The sequence below is a fragment of the Heterodontus francisci genome, chromosome 33 (assembly GCF_036365525.1).
Source record: "Heterodontus francisci isolate sHetFra1 chromosome 33, sHetFra1.hap1, whole genome shotgun sequence".
Lineage (NCBI taxonomy): Eukaryota > Metazoa > Chordata > Chondrichthyes > Heterodontiformes > Heterodontidae > Heterodontus > Heterodontus francisci.
Window position 1 is genome coordinate 38,434,428 of NC_090403.1, and position 16,565 is coordinate 38,450,992.

The 16,565-nt window shown below is 40.5% G+C and overlaps 2 protein-coding genes across 3 annotated transcripts in view; one reads left to right on the forward strand and one right to left on the reverse strand.

Moving 5' to 3' along the window:
* hdac5 (histone deacetylase 5) overlaps positions 1-9,737 on the forward strand; it is a 384,161-nt gene extending 374,424 nt beyond the window's left edge. For both annotated transcript variants that reach the window (XR_010969069.1, XR_010969070.1), the window contains one exon: positions 7,972-9,737. The gene's annotated coding sequence lies outside the window, so the exon portion shown is untranslated. The remainder of the gene's footprint in view (positions 1-7,971) is intronic.
* Positions 9,738-10,264: 527 nt separating this feature from the next.
* On the reverse strand, positions 10,265-12,325 carry LOC137347922 (twist-related protein 2-like). The gene is made up of 2 exons (XM_068012974.1): positions 11,557-12,325; positions 10,265-10,630 (listed from the first exon to the last, which is right to left on the reverse strand). The coding sequence occupies exon 1, from the start codon at positions 12,045-12,047 to the stop codon at positions 11,574-11,576; it is 474 nt and encodes a 157-aa protein (XP_067869075.1). The 5' UTR covers positions 12,048-12,325; the 3' UTR covers positions 10,265-10,630; positions 11,557-11,573.
* Positions 12,326-16,565: the final 4,240 nt, after the last annotated feature.

Consider the following 16,565-nt stretch of genomic DNA (forward strand, 5'->3'; position numbering starts at 1 on the left):
AACCTAAATTGTAGTTCCAGTGTACAGGCTGTTGAGAGTAGTGAGGTAGGGGATAAGGTTACAGGGACGCAAGAGGGCACTGGCAAGCAAGAACTTGGTTTAAAGTGTGTCTACTTCAACGCCAGGAGCATCCGGAATAAGGTGGGTGAGCTTGCAGCATGGGTTGGTACCTGGGAACCTGATGTTGTGGCCATTTCAGAGACATGGGTAGAGCAGGGGCAGGAATGGATGTTGCAGGTTCCGGGATTTAGATGTTTCAGTAAGAACAGAGAAGAGGGTAAAAGAGGAGGGGGGTGTGGCATTGTTAATCAAGGAAAGTATTACAGCGGCAGAAAGGACGTTTGAGGACTCGTCTACTGAGGTAGTATGGGCCGAGGTTAGAAACAGGAGAGGAGAGGTCACCCTGTTGGGAGTTTTCTATAGACCTCCGAATAGTTCCAGAGATGTAGAGGAAAGGATAGCGAAGATGATTCTCGACAGGAGCGAGAGTAACAGGGTAGTGGTTATGGGGGACTTTAACTTTCCAAATATTGACTGGAAATACTATAGTTCGAGTACTTTAGATGGGTCTGTTTTTGTCCAGTGTGTGCAGGAGGGTTTTCTGACACAGTATGTGGACAGGCCAACCAGGGGCGATGCCACATTGGATTTGGTACTGGGTAATGAACCCGGCCAGGTGTTCGATTTAGATGTAGGTGAGCACTTTGGCGATAGTGATCACAATTCGGTTAGGTTTACCTTAGCGATGGGCAGGGACAGGTATATACCGCAGGGCAAGAATTATAGCTGGGGGAAAGGAAATTATGACGCGATTAGGCAAGATTTAGGATGTGTAGGATGGGGAAGGAAACTGCAGGGGATGGGCACAAACGAAATGTGGAGCTTATTCAAGGAGCAGCTAATGCGTGTCCTTGATAAGTATGTACCTGTCAGGCAGGGAGGAAGTTGTCGAGCGAGGGAGCCGTGGTTTACTCAAGAAGTTGAAGCGCTTGTCAAGAGGAAGAGGGCGGCTTATGTTAGGATGAGACGTGAAGGCTCAGTTAGGGCGCTTGAGAGTTACAAGCTAGTCAGGAAGGATCTAAAGGGAGGGCTAAGAAGAGCAAGGAGAGGACACGAGAAGTCATTGGCGGATAGGATCAAAGAAAACCCTAAGGCTTTCTATAGGTATATCAGGAATAAAAGAATGATAAGAGTTAGAACAGGGCCAATCAAGGATAGTAGTGGGAAGTTGTGTGCGGAATCGGAGGAGATAGGGGAAGCGTTAAATGAATATTTTTCGTCAGTATTTACAGTGGAGAAAGAAAATGTTGCCGAGGAGATTACTGAGATACAGCCTACTAGGCTAGATGGGATTGAGATTCACAAGGAGGAGGTGTTAGCAATTTTGGAAAGAGTGAAAATAGATAAGTCCCCTGGACCAGATGGGATTTATCCGAGGATTCTCTGGGAAGCCAGGGAGGAGATTGCAGAGTCGTTGTTGTTGATCTTTATGTCGTCATTGTCGACAGGAGTAGTGCCGGAGGACTGGAGGATAGCAAATGTTGTCCCCTTGTTCAAGAAGGGGAGTAGAGACAGCCCTGGTAATTATAGACCTGTGAGCCTTACTTCGGTTGTGGGTAAAATGTTGGAAAGGGTTATAAGAGATAGGATTTATAATCATCTTGAAAAGAATAAGTTCATTTGCGATAGTCAGCACGGTTTTGTGAAAGGTAGGTCGTGCCTCACAAACCTTATTGAGTTTTTCGAGAAGGTGACCAAACAGGTGGATGAGGGTAAAGCCATGGATGTGGTGTATATGGATTTCAGTAAGGCGTTTGATAAGGTACCCCACGGTAGGCTATTGCAGAAAATACGGAAGTATGCGGTTGAAGGTGATTTAGAGCTTTGGATCAGAAATTGGCTAGCTGAAAGAAGACAGAGGGTGGTGGTTGATGGCAAATGTTCATCCTGGAGTTTAGTTACTAGTGGTGTACCGCAAGGTTCTGTTTTGGGGCCACTGCTGTTTGTCATTTTTATAAATGACCTGGATGAAGGTGTAGAAGGGTGGGTTAGTAAATTTGCGGATGACACGAAGGTCGGTGGAGTTGTGGATAGTGTCGAAGGGTGTGTAGGGTACAGAGGGACATAGATAGGCTGCAGAGCTGGGCTGAGAGATGGCAAATGGAGTTTAATGCGGAGAAGTGTGAGGTGATTCACTTTGGAAGGAGTAACAGCAATGCAGAGTACTGGGCTAATGGGAAGATTCTTGGTAGTGTAGATGAGCAGAGAGATCTTGGTGTCCAGGTACATAAATCCCTGAAAGTTGCTACCCAGGTTAATAGGGCTGTTAAGAAGGCATATGGTGTGTTCGCTTTTATTAGTAGGGGGATCGAGTTTCGGAGCCACGAGGTCATGATGCAGCTGTACAAAACTCTGGTGAGGCCGCACCTGGAGTATTGCGTGCAGTTCTGGTCACCGCATTATAGGAAGGATGTGGAAGCTTTGGAAAGGGTGCAGAGGAGATTTACTAGGATGTTGCCTGGTATGGAGGGAAGGTCTTACGAGGAAAGGCTGAGGGACTTGGGGTTGTTTTCGTTAGAGAGAAGGAGGAGGAGAGGTGACTTAATAGAGACATACAAGATAATCAGAGGGTTAGATAGGGTGGATAGTGAGAGTCTTTTTCCTCGGATGATGATGGCAAACACGAGGGGACATAGCTTTAAGTTGAGGGGTGAAAGATATAGGACAGATGTCAGAGGTAGTTTCTTTACGCAGAGAGTAGTAGGGGCGTGGAACGCCCTGCCTGCAACAGTAGTAGACTCGCCAACTTTAAGGGCATTTAAGTGGTCATTGGATAGACATATGGATGAAAATGGAATAGTGTAGGTCAGATGATCGGCGCAACATCGAGGGCCGAAGGGCCTGTACTGCGCTGTAATGTTCTAATTCTAAAAGCTCCCCTCCAACACCAGATTCCACAGATTTTGGGGTAAGAATTACATATTCTTGTAGCAAAAAATAAAACACATTTTGATCATTTCAGACATCCATAAAATTATAGCATGCAGGTGATTTTAGATTAATAGTTTTTGAGCACACTGTGGAGTGTGAGGCATTGGAAGTAAAAAAAAAGCATAACATTCTGTAAAGAGATGGCATAGCAGCAGTGTTGTGATGTATGGTCATCTGTCAAATAGACAGATGAAAATTTACATCAAAGGTTTGCTTTCCTCTGTTAGAAAGTATATCAGATGGGCCTAGATCTGGGCTTTAATATGGTACTGGACCAGAGATTACATCTGGGCTGCATTTTGTACCATCGTGATCAGCTACACCAGTGACTACTTCCTTCCATAGAGTTTAGCAGATGTGCTCACTGGGTCTGAAGTTTTTTTTATGAAAGGCGTCTCCTCACTGCCTAAGATAATTTCATATTTTTATCCCCATCCTCATGAGCCTGGTTCTCAAATTGTGATTGTTCTGGCTGAGATACTGGTGTTCTCTCTCTTACTGGGGAGAGTGCACTCACTCTCCTGGGAATCTTCTGGCAAATTTTATCTTGGCCATCAGTTAATTTGGCTTCACTTTACCAAGCATCTTCTCCATGTTGGCCAGTACCACCACAGCAAGCTTACTGTGCAGGAAGAGATTTCTTCATTCAATTTTTTTTTCTACTATGGCTCTTTTAAAGCAGTTTCAGTACCCTGTAAAATGTTTTAAATGATTTTAGACTCTGGCATGCATTAATATAAAGATTTTGATTGTTTACTTACAAGAGTCTTTGACAAATCATTTGAAAATTCCACATTTATGCAAACTCAAAGCTTCTCCATAATGCAAGGTACATTACAAATGTTATTTTTCCCCCTCCCAGATTTCTTCCTTTATCTGCTTTCCTCTGCAAAGGTGCTCCTTCATGTTGAGATGTGATTGCATGTGTTCCCACAGCTCTCTGTTAAATTCACAATACCGCCCGCTATTCATGTGTAAGCTTGGACAGTGAGTGTCTGAAGATTATTCATCTTCAATGGCATTACAACTGAACCCAACTCTGCCCATGCAGGAATCACCAGATAGCAGTCAGGAGGGGGGGACCCTGGCCGTTTTGTGTACCCCTTTTTAGTTCAGAGGCACTGAGCCATTTGCACCACATTCTCTATTGTCCCAGCTCAGATCAGTTAACTCAGCACAAAATGAGGATTAAACCTGGAACCAAACTGGTCTGTGTGGCTTAGTACCATACTTGGTACATTCACCCAAATGAGGGATGGTGCTGACTTGCAAAGTTTGGGAAACAATTCTGATCTTTCAATCATTAATGCCTGTGTCCTCTGCACCTCTGGCTAAGTATTAGTGAAGTACTGTAGAACCTTTTTTGCTTTTTGCCAGTTAACTGTTGAGAAACGTTTCAACTTCATTTGCGGCCATGATGGCTGTCCACACAGTGATTCGATTAGCACATTACTGTGGTATGAGAAAAAAGGCAGGAATTTGAGTTCCAATGAGCTCAGTTTAAAAACGTTGATCTATGTGAGATTTTACAATTTAGCAATGACCTGGTCCGTGATATTTTGCATTTCACAGAATGAAAATGCTTGTTAAATGCAAACATATTTTGACTTGAGAGAGTGAGCTTTGCTGTAGCCTCATTTAAAGTTTCACGATCCATGATTTCATCAAATACATACTTGAAATACAGCCAAACCCTCAATAGGCAAGCTACTCTACCAGTGGAAAGAAAAGAAATGGATGTTACACAGTTACATTCTTATCAAAATGAAACAGGAGAAGAAGTATTGTTAAATACTGAAAGAACAAGGCTGACCTGAATTAGAGTCTGGAAAGGTTAAATCAGCATTAAAACATAAAAAAAAAACACTAGTAGATGTAAAACAGTTAAATTGAGCATTTGTTCTTTCCAAATTGGTAGTTTACAATTTTCTTAATCATACTCTTCACAAAGGGTGATCTTAACAGGGTTGGATTTGCAGTGAAATAATAGATTTGGTCATAAAAACACCCCATAAACAATCCATGCTGTTCTGTACTCAGTTGAAAGAGAGATTTCTGATGGCTTTGATCTCTGCTAAGTAGCTGGAGGACAAAGAGCACACATGTACCCAATCAACCAGCCTGAAAGCATGTGGCAGGAAAAGAGCGGCACTCCTGTTTTAGACTTGTCCAAATTTTTGTGAATTGTCAACCTAAAGTTTTCTGTTTGTAACTGTTTTGACAGGCACATTTTTTAAAAAAAGATTTAATTCAAATTAAGCCGAGCTGGGGATATGTTAGTGTGGCAAATAGGACCCGTGAGAGTCAATCATTTCACAAACAAATTTTTAACAGGTAATTGTACCACTAAGTTTCCGTTAAATACTGAATATTCCAGCTCTCCAATCTCATGGTCGCTATCGCATTTTCCACTTTTGGCATTTGTAGTGAGAATTATGATTTTGACATTCTTGCTCGATGGATGCCTGAGTCCATGATTTACAAACAAATGGGTCTCCATTTGGTATTGATTAATCTGAAACATTTTCTTTTTTTATTATTTTATCTCATATTTGTACATGTTTTGACTAAAAATGTTGAAAGCACATTTAGCTCAACTGACCTGAATTCTTTTTGTTTATTTGTAGTGAAATCCAGAATGCATTGTTTGATCTTTGTTTGAGTTCGTTTATTTTTAAGTGGAGGCTTTGAGCTGTAAATTCTCCGAATGCAAATTCCACTTTGTTTACAGTCTAAAAGACTTGGTGATATGTTGCTCTTTTTGTAACATTTATCCGCACGCTGAAAATTCTGAAACTGCAGTTAACATGTTGAACAGTTTGCATTTAGGAGGAAGGGAAGTTGGTGGTTGCAGAAGGTGGACTTTTCGTTTGGTTAGGTCAATATTTTTAAGTGAGCTGCCTGATGAGTGAAGATCTGATCACTTCTGTGACCTCGCTTCTGTTTACCAACCTAATAAAAAGCCACTTTACCGGACCAGTGCTGCCCCTTTCAATCCAGGATATTACAAGGCACTTCGGTGATTTGGCATATGTTAATTTAGCTACTTTACACTGTTAAAATCATAGCAATTTATCAACCATTGATGCAAACAGTACTTAGAGAGAAAAACCAACAGAAAGACGAGGAAATGATACCTTATTGCAGTTACTCAGAATCCTTTGTAGCTATTTTACTTATAGTGGAGTCTTTGTGGGTTAAGGTGATCTTTGAGGGCAAATTAATTGCAACCTATGTCATTAAAATCAGATTTCCAGCCACCGCAGTATTTTGTTTGTTCATTATAATAGAAGTGGTTGGGTGCAATAGGCAGTTACACCACTAGATGTAGCTAGTGCACATTGCTCACTGTCTTCATTGCAAACATCTCCTGACATTAAATCAGTGACTGGAGAATTGGAGGGTTATAGATGAAACATGAAAACAAACATTAATAGAAATATTGTCATGTTTTTCTTAGAGACTGATGTAGGTCAAATGTTGTTTGACATAATAGTTTTATGGGAGATCATTCCAGCAGAGAGGAGGGGAAGGGTTTATCTTAACTCAAATCATGGTGAGCAAACATGGCTTTTAATTCCGGATATAACCCGTCGTATAAAATAAATCAAATTACAGTTTATTGAGGTGCCTTTTGCCCACAGAAATGTTGATATTAAGTGTAACCTAAACTCAGCAGATATAATTTAGCTCAACTCTCCATCCGCCCAGGTTTGCTGTCAGTGAACATTAATGGGGATTATCAAGGGCCGGATCTAATCTTGCTCCTCCCCAGAGAGACATCAGGAGAGAAATAGGCACTGTATCATTTCCAGCCCCTCCCCCAGCATCCCACAAACTCAGCTCAGCCCCACCTTTCCACCTTATTCTCCGTCCTAACCACCACCTCCTCTTTATTTTGTTCCTATCCTTTATAGAGAGCTGTCTGCCTCACCACTTCCCTGTCAAATACCATGTTAATAACCCTGCTCCGATCATGTCCTCTCCGCTCGGACCTGTCCTTTGCTGTTCCACCGTCCCATTCACTCTGACCTTGCGATAATGCTTCCACTTCCTCCGATTTTGCCCTGATCAGATTCCCCTTTGGGGGGAGGATGGGTAGGGCATCGACCTCCTCTCTCCTCCCCAGACCTGTCAACCTTTTGCTCACAGAAGCGGGAGAATGGAACAACCCCCAACACCGAACGGATATTAAACATTGCAGTGTAGCTGCATGTAGTCATTTCATCGAATCATCGAATGGTTACAGCACAGGAGGAGGCCATTCGGCCCGTTGTGTCCGTGCCAGCTCGCTGCAAATGCAACTCACCTAGTCCCACTCCCTCGCCTTTTTCCCGTTACCCTGGAATTTCTTTTCTCTTCAGGTATTTATCCAATTCCTTTTTGAAAGCCGCAATTGAACCTGCCTCCACCACACTCTCAGGCAGTGCATTCCAGATCCCAACCACTCACTGCATGGAAAAATTTCTCCTCATCTCCCCATTGATCCTTTTGCCAATTACTTTAAATCTGTGTCCCCTGGTTCTGGACCCTTCTGCCAATGGGAACAGTTTCTCCCTGTCTACTCTGCTCAGAACCATCATGATTTTGAAAACCTATTATCAAATCTCCTCTCAACCTTCTCATTTATTTTGTTCTGGAGTGGGTGAAAAGATTCAGATTTTATATGCACATTTAAAGGAGTCAAACTCGGGGGTAATCACCGCTGAATTAACTCTTTGTTTTCACTCCTGCCTCTCGCCTCCTTCAGTAGCTGTTACTTTCTCATTATTTTTTTTTTAATCCGCTGTCAGTCTAAACTGTCTCTCCTTTCTGCTATCTATTCTCCCTGAGATCGCTAGTCACAAGCCAGTGAGAGCTGACTAACATCCTTCAGAAAACTCTGGATGCAAATATTGTATTTTTTTTTTATTTCTCCGGCACAGAAACGCTGGGCTTTGAATTTTTAAGATGTGCTGATTTCCCTGTTATATTTTAAAGGACTGAAGCGGGCTCCACACGAACAACCGCTCTGCTAGAAGTCACAACAAAGAGACGATAAAAAAGAAAATCTTTCCACTTGCCAGAAGGCAGCCACATGTTGGGTAGAAAGTTACGTTTCGGATAGAACACAATTGTCCTGTGTTTGGGGCGGGGGGCGCGAGGAGGGGGGATTTTCCTCTCCTTATCTGAAAAGTTAAGAATAAACAAACCCGATCTCTTTATAGGTGTTTAGTGATTTTTGCCCAGTTGAATTTGACTTTGATCAGAAAAGAATAACAAATGCGATAGTGATTGTAAATATCTACATTTATACATAAGTCTCATATAAAAATATACAACATAGTGTATGATTTTAGTTTATATTTGAGCCCTTGTGTGATTTTTGAGGATTTTAAAGTTTGTGAATGATTCCCATATATTTTAAAAGCAGTATGGGGTTTTAGTTATGGTGTATTCTGAGATTGTGTGTGTATCTTGAACTCTGTGCGTGTGATAGTGTATTTTGAAATCTCTGAGAGAAATATTCTATATTTTAAAATCTGTGTGAGAGACATTGTATATTTTGAAGTCTCTGTTGAGACAGATTGTGTGTTTTGAAGGCTTTGTTTTTGTGTTTTCAGTGTGTTTTGAACTGTTCTGGAGCGGGGTTTCTCGGAGGGAAGCTGGAACTATACAAAGGTCAGAGAGAGGAAACTATCCCTCTCCAGGTGAGGGCTGGGAATGTTAGGCCTTCCCTACCTTACAAGAAACAGCTGAAAACAGAACATTTGATGCTGTCAAAGTGCAACAAATTATTAGCAAAATTGGGTAAATTCCTTCTGAGAACTGCACACGAGAATGAGGGCTGCATTAAACAGATCTACTCCAATTTCCAGAGTGGCCGACCTCTTTATAGTAATTGTATGCAGCAATATCTTGCTATAAGATACAGGAATGAGCGGTCAGTCAGCCCCTGGTCAGCTGATTAACATTATTTCTGGTTTGTATCATAATGCAGTACCGCATTCAAAAGTAGTCATTAGAATGCCTATAGAGAAACCAGTATAGACCAGAATAAGCAGGAACCGCTGAAAGCACAATAAGCCACTATTTCTGTACTTTCAAAGAAGTTTTCGATTTTATTGTGTGTTTTAATTGGCAGGTTTCACGTTATAAAAATAATTGCGATTAACAGCAAATCTTGAGTTTCCTGTAAAAATGTACGTTACAGTTTTAAATCGCTCGTGACTCGATTTTACTCGATGAAGGAAAAGATTTAAAGAAATTGCATTTGTTTTATACAAAGTATTCTTGCATGTTGTAATGTTGCGATGATTTCGATGTAGGGTTTAATGGTCTGTAAACCAAATATGTATTCCCGTTTCCAGCACTTTCCGCCTCTTTCAGTGACAAACCCAAACCGCTGCGACTTTCATTTTCTTTGGGTCGATTTCCATTTTTTTCTCTCCATCCTTCCTGATCTCATCTTTCTCTCTTTGCTCACTCGCTTTGGTGAAATTCAATGCAAACCTCGGCTATCTACACCTGCACCTGAAAATAGGCGTTGGTGTTTATAAACTACAAATCCACAAAACCAAAATGAAGTTAACTAAAAGTGTGTTTGGAAAAGCAACATTAAAAAAAATTAAAATGGTCCTGATAAAACACCAAGTAATACTTTCAAACCACATGAGAGTTTCGTAAAACGGATTTCTGACCAAGTAGCCTTTGTGTTTGTCGAGAAACTGTAAAACAGACCCGGAAAGTCTTGTATTAAGTTTGATGGAGGATTAAAAGCAAATAAAAAATTAAACATTCCACATCTTGCCTGGCTCCTTTTATTTGTAGTGAGATTATTTTCTGCTCCCGAATTTCTAACTTTCATTATGTACTTTTAATTAAAAAACTAAACTTGAATTGTTGTAAATGATTTGGAATTTTCCGAAAGTATACAACAGAGCATGAAATATTGTTTATTCAGTCAGAACTATAACGTGTATGTATTTAAGAGCTTCGAAACTACATTGTTTAAACATATCTTTTAACTATAGTATATTTGTCTCTTTATATAGAGAGGTCACCATGTTAAATGTATAAAAAATTGATTTTACTTGAAAGTTATTGTAAGCATCTGACTTCTGTTTGAGATTATTTATTTCACGATCAAATACCTCGCTGCTCTCCAGGGAGCTATAAATTCTCCAAAACTCGACTGCAAAGCACTCAAAAACTTGGTAAAACTGTTCGCAATGTGCATTTATTATAAAACACAGAACGCCATATAACTTTTCTTAAAATAATAAGACGGTTCACGACATTCAAAGCTCAATCTCCTGAAATAAAGTTCCGTTTCCAATTAAAATATAAAAAATATTTCACAACAAAGCTCTGTGTTTATATCTCTTAGTCCGCGGTTTTCTTCCTTAAAAAAAAAACATTTCCCAGTCCCTCCACACGATATACGGTGGAATTGAAGCTTTGCAGAAGACATGCAAATAAATAGATAACATTGGATCCACAGACTAACGTTGTCTGGTGGCCCAGTATATTTCTAGGTATCCTCACATCCACAGCCCCAGCTTGGTGTTTAAGTGCTCTTGACTTTTGCTTTCGCTAGGCCAGCTTTAAAATGCTCTTGATGCACTGGTGTATGATCCCACGTAGCATATTAATGTGCCTGTAAGTCAAAGGGAGAATGTGTTGGATCAGCTGGAAATGAACAAAAAAATACCTCAAGTAAAATCCAACTTCCCAGTTCTTCAGCCTTTGAAGAGTTCCAGATCTTTTCAATAATAAACCCGAATGCGGTTCCATGCAAACAACAAACAAAATTAAAAACTCATGGAACCCGACAACGGGCATTTATTATGACTGAAGCTAAAGAGTTAAACACATGTATTGTTTTTTTTAAAAAAACAGTTTTTGAAGTTTTACTGACTCGAACTGCAAGTTTGAAGAGAGGTTTTGTAAGTGAGTAAAGATGTTTAGCAGAATGTAGAAGTTTGAGTTTTAGGGGGTGTGTGCAGTTTGATTTTGGATGTAAAGTTAACATTTGATAAACCTTTGAGGTCGAGGTGCCAGTAAAAAAAATGGTTGCATTCCTGCCCAGTGTTTGCTTAAACTTTCTTTCACGCTACGGCGGCAGAGCCAATAAATACTCGGGACAAGGGAAAGGGGTTACAAATGGAGATTGTGTCCACTTGTTGACTTTCACAACTTGCAAGTGTTGACTGATCAAACAATTTATCACTCAAAGCCTTTTTCTTACAGCTGGAATGGGTGGCGGGGAGGTAGCAGAGAAAGAAGGAATACAAAGGGGAGAAATGTTACACAGAAAGGAAAAAGAAAAATTGCAGGGAGTGAAGGAAAATACACAGATTGGCATAAAACGGGAGGAAAGTGACAGAAGCAGCATCGCAGCTGGGAAAGTATCATCTGGTAACTCTTGAAGTTGAGATGAAAGACGCTCATTATCGCTCGGTGTTTGTTTAAAGACCTTCTACATTGCCTGAATTTTACATGTGGCTGTCAGTCTATCTGTCCCGCTGCTTATTTCGGTTTATTTCTTAGTCTTTTCAATGACAATAAGGCCCTCAGAATTACCTGATTAGCAACAAATGCTAAGGTCCAGCAGACAAGGGCCAGGATTCTTCCATTCTCCAGACAGAAAATGCATAACTGAGTCTTTCGTGTGACAGATAATTACAGCTTGTCACTTTATTGTCCATCTCATCATTCTGCAGCACCTGGTAGAGGAAGTCGATGTACCTAGTGGCCAATTTAAGGATCTGGATTTTACTGAGTTTGTCTGAAGGCAGAGTGGGGATGATTTTGCGAAGAGTTGCGAACGCATCATTGAGGGACTGTGTCCTCTGACGCTCCCTCACGTTGGCCACGACTCGCTGGGTCTGAATATCCTCCAAACTTTGGGCAAGGGGGGAAATCTTCATCCCTTTCTTCCCGCTGCTGGGCCTTTGAGACCTTTGGCCTGAACGCCTCTTTCTGCCATTTCTCTTCTGCTGGGAGTCCTGTTCCTCCTCGCTATTGCTCGAACTGTCCACAGGAGAAAACGGGGAGTTGGAATCCTCCTGCATGTTGCGTTCAACCAAACGTTTTAAGGGCTGTCGTCAGCAACGAAACAGGTCTCTGTAAACAGAAATTATGAATTTGTAAAGATAAACAAACTTACAGATGTGCCTTAGCAACTTTAGTCCCAGTGGTCCTAATTCTTCTTTCTGTCTTTCACTCTTTTTTTCGTGGGGGTTTTAGCTTTCAAGATCCGAGACAGGGCCACATCCTGGGGAAGCTCAGAACTGATTGGGCCACATTCCCTCTAATGAGTGGGAGTATTCTCCTGGCAAACGGTGCAGAAAACACCCACTAACATCTGTATAAAATCAACCAGCGGATCAACTCCCATTTTTTTCCAAAGAAAAAAGTTGATCTTAAAGGATATCTGGAGGAATCCAGACGGATACAAAAGGTTTCATGTAACGAGACTTGCAAATTAACTATACCGGTGCTGGCTAAATCGGGAGGAAATGGCGATTTGGTAACAAAAGAAGAAAATGGTTATTGTATCAGAATTCATAAATTCGGATTGTGAAGTTTATTTCTATTTTAAATCTTAACCGCATTAATTGCAGTCAGATTGTAAGGTTTTTAAACGGTGTTAAGGGCAGTAATCTGAAGATGTCGCGTTGAAAGATTTCCACCAGGGATGAAACGCTCTGTAATCTTCTGCTGACTCTAAATATCTGTATGGGTTATATTCATGGCTTTACTGTGCATTATTCCTGAATGAATCTTATACTTCACCAAAAGACGCTCCCACCAAAGTGCTGGATTATCGGCTGTTGCAAAGTGTGATTTTATTTCTTGTTCCTGGTTTAAGATCTCCGGGTAGCTAGAATGGAATATGCAAATTAACACTCAGACTGTGATTTTCAGTCATTCAATTTTGCACCTACTCCAATTATTAAAGCGGATTTAACTATAAAACTGTACAAATTGTGTTTGTAGTGCTGGAGATCTAGACTTTTAAACGGCCTCTAATTTCTCTGCGCTGCTCTTCTACATATCGCGCATTTCCAGCGCATCGGGGAATCAGCCTGTCTTCTGAAGTTAGTGCAGGAATCGGGAACTGGGACAAAACATCTTGAAACAGGGAAATATCAAACTTCGAGTTTTCCCTCCCACCCATCTTCATTCCATTTTTGTTTTATTGGAGAAAATCGTTGCCATCTATTTTGCAATTGTCAAAGATTTTTAAGGAAGGTTATTTTTAGCCACTGGACAGAATCTGGAATTATACAAAGGAAAGTTAACTTTTTGTGATGTTTAACTATTAATCTTGTCTGTATAGATAACGGCGCCCCCTAGTGTCCACTCAGGGGATAAGCTGCATCTGGGAACAGCCGGATGGTCGTGATCTGAAAGTTGAAGGTTTGCACTTACATAACCTGTGTATCACTTCTCAAAACCGCCTTATACAATGAACTACCTTGGAGTAGTGACAGTGACTGCCGTTGTACTGGCGAAGCTATCAGCCATTTGTGCATAGTAACATCCCACAAACAGCAAAGGGGCAGTCCGTTTGTTTTTTTGATGATGTTGGTTAAGTGAGGAATGCTGGTCAGAGCAGCCTGTCTCACTTAGTGTCATTAGGATCTTTAAAGATCACTCTAACCACTGGAATAGGCAGATTACAATGATTTAATCTATTATTACACTTAACCAATTACAGGGTAATTAGGTCACAGACCTGAACCGCTAACTTTGCTTCTCTCTCCACAGATGCTGCCAGACCTGCTGAGTATTTCCAGCATTTTCTGTTTTTATTTCAGATTTCCAGCATCTGCATTGTTTTACTTTTATTACAGGGTAATTGTGGATGGGCAGTAAGCGTCACCCACATCAAGAATAATTTTTTTTGGAAAAAATACTTTTTTTTAATTCATGGGATGTGGGTGTCACTGACCAGGCCAGCATTTATTGCCCATCCCTAATTGCCTTGAATTGAGAGGCATTCAGAGGGCATTTAAGAGTCAACCACATTGCTGTGGGTCTGGAGTCACATATAGGCCAGGTAAGGAAGACAGATTTCCTTCCTTAAAGGACATCAGTGAACCAGATGGGGTTTTATAACAATGGTTCCATAATTATCGTTAGACTAGCTTTTTTTAAATGCAGATTTTTATTAATTGAATTCAAACTTCACCATGTGCCATAGTGGGATTTAAACCCATGTCCGTATTACTGGTCCAGTGACGTTACCACTATGCCATCACCTCCCCAGCAAAGGTTTAACTCGTTCAAATGAAGACTAACATTATTTTATCCTATCAAAATAAAATTCACGACTTGAGGTTGGTTGGTCAGACCCCATGAGAGCTTTGTTTAGCTCTATCTCCCTAAAGTTTTCCTTGAAATCGTTGTTGCCACAGAAATGTGTGTAGTGTTGAAGTCCTGTAAGGAGGAACTACACTTAAGTTCAAATTATCCTTTAATATTTATCCCCAACCAACATCACTAAAACAGATGATCTAGTCTTCATTACATGGTTGGTTGTGGGAGCTTGCTCTGTGCAAACAGGCTGCTGCATTTCCTACATTACAACAGTGACTACACTTCAAAAGTACTTCATTGGCTGTAAAACATTTTGAGTCATATGGAGGCCATGAAAGGCATTATATAAATGCAAGTCGTCCTTTTTATTTGAAGGTCAGAAATCCAGCAGCACCTCTGACAGTGTACTGCCTCATTACAGCACTAGTGTATTAGCTATGTTTGTGTCTTCAAGTCCTAGTTTGGATTCAAATTCTACTTCTGTCTCATTGATGAAAGGACAGAGTGTCTCTTCCATCCTGAACTGTGAATATTGAAATAGGTTCAAGAAACTAAATTCTTTCCCTATTAATTGATGTTGGGGTTAGAAATTTCTATATATTGTCGAGAGTGGAGTAAACAATCAATTATTGGTATGATTAACACCTTTTGAGGGCTGCAGTTATATTTCTAAATACAAAAATGTAATCCAAAGTGAACCTTTAAAATATTTCAAGGATATTATAAATTACCCTTGGTACAGGTAATTGCAGGGAATCTCTTTTCTGAACTATCCAGAAACAGAAAATGTAACATCTAAAAATCAAAAATATAACAGTCATATCATGCTGGACCAATCTCATTGAATTCATGAAGTGGTAGAAACAGTAGACAAGGGTAATGTAGTAGATGTAATATATTTGGAATTTCAAAAGGCCTTCGATAAAGTACCATATAGTAGACTCATGCCAAAGGTCAGAGCATGTGGAGTCATGAGAAAAATAGTAGAATTGATAGCAAGCTTGCTACAAAACAGAAAACAGAGTATGGGTTAAATATAGCTACTCAGCCTGGCAGTAGATGGGAAGTCGTGTTCTGCAGTGATCAGTGTTGAGACCACTGACCTTCACAATTTATATAAATGATTTGGACTCTGGGATCAGAAGTACAATTTCAAAATTTGTAGAAGACATCAAATTGGGGGGTTTAGTTAATACTGAGGAAGAATGCGACAAAAGACAAGAAGATATTAATAAACATGAAGAATGGGTGTGTAAGTAGCAAATTAATTTCAATATAGACATGTGTAATGGTACATTTTGGTAGGAAGAATCTGTTTGGATAATAAGGGTCTAAATGAGGTAGAGGAGCAGAGGAATCTAGGGGTACAGTTACACAAATCACTAAAAGTAGTGACACAGGTTAATAAGGCAATTTTTAAAAAACAGCAAACCAAGCACTGGGGGTCATTTCTAGAGATAGAACTCAAAAGCAGAGAAGTTATGTTAAACCTTTATCAAACCTTGGTTAGACTACCTGGAGTACTGTGCACAGTTCTGGTCTCCATATTATAAAAATGATTCAAAGGCCCTGGAAAAGGTTCAAAATGTTTCATAAGGATGATACCGTAAAAGAGAGGATCTACTTATCAGAAAATGCTGAACAGGCTGGGGCACTTTTCTCTAGAAAAGAGAAGTTTGAGGGTTGACCTGATAAAGGTATTTAAGATTAGAGTCATAGAGTTATACAGCACAGAAACAGGCCCTTCGGCCCACCATGTCCACGCCGGCCATCAAGCAAAAATCTATTCTAATCCCATTTTCCAGCACTTGGCCTGTAGCTTTGTATGCTATGGCATTTCAAGTGCTCATCTAAATACTTCTTAAATGTTGTGACGGTTCCTGCTTTTACCACCCTCGCAGGCAGTGTGTTCCCAGATTTCAACCATCCTCCGGGTGAGAGAATTTCTCCTCAAATCCCCTCTAAACCTCTTGCCTCTTACCTTAAATCTATGCCCCCTGGTTAGGGAAAAAATTTCTTCCGATCTACCCTATCTATGCCCCTCATAATTTTGTATACCTCAATCAGGTCCCCCCTTAGCCTTCTCTGCTCTAAGGAAAACAACCCTAGCCTATCCAGTCTCTCTTCATAGCTGAAATGCTCCAGCCCAGGCAACATCCTGGTGAATCACCTCTGCACCCTCTCCAGTGCAATCACATCCTTCCTATATTGTGGCAATCAGAACTGTACACAGTACTCCAGCTGTGGCCTAACTAGCATTTTAT

Excerpts from the sequence above, each read along its gene's own strand:
- LOC137347922 (XM_068012974.1), bottom strand. The coding sequence starts at position 12,047 with ATGCAGGAGGATTCCAACTCCCCGTTTTCTCCTGTGGACAGTTCGAGC.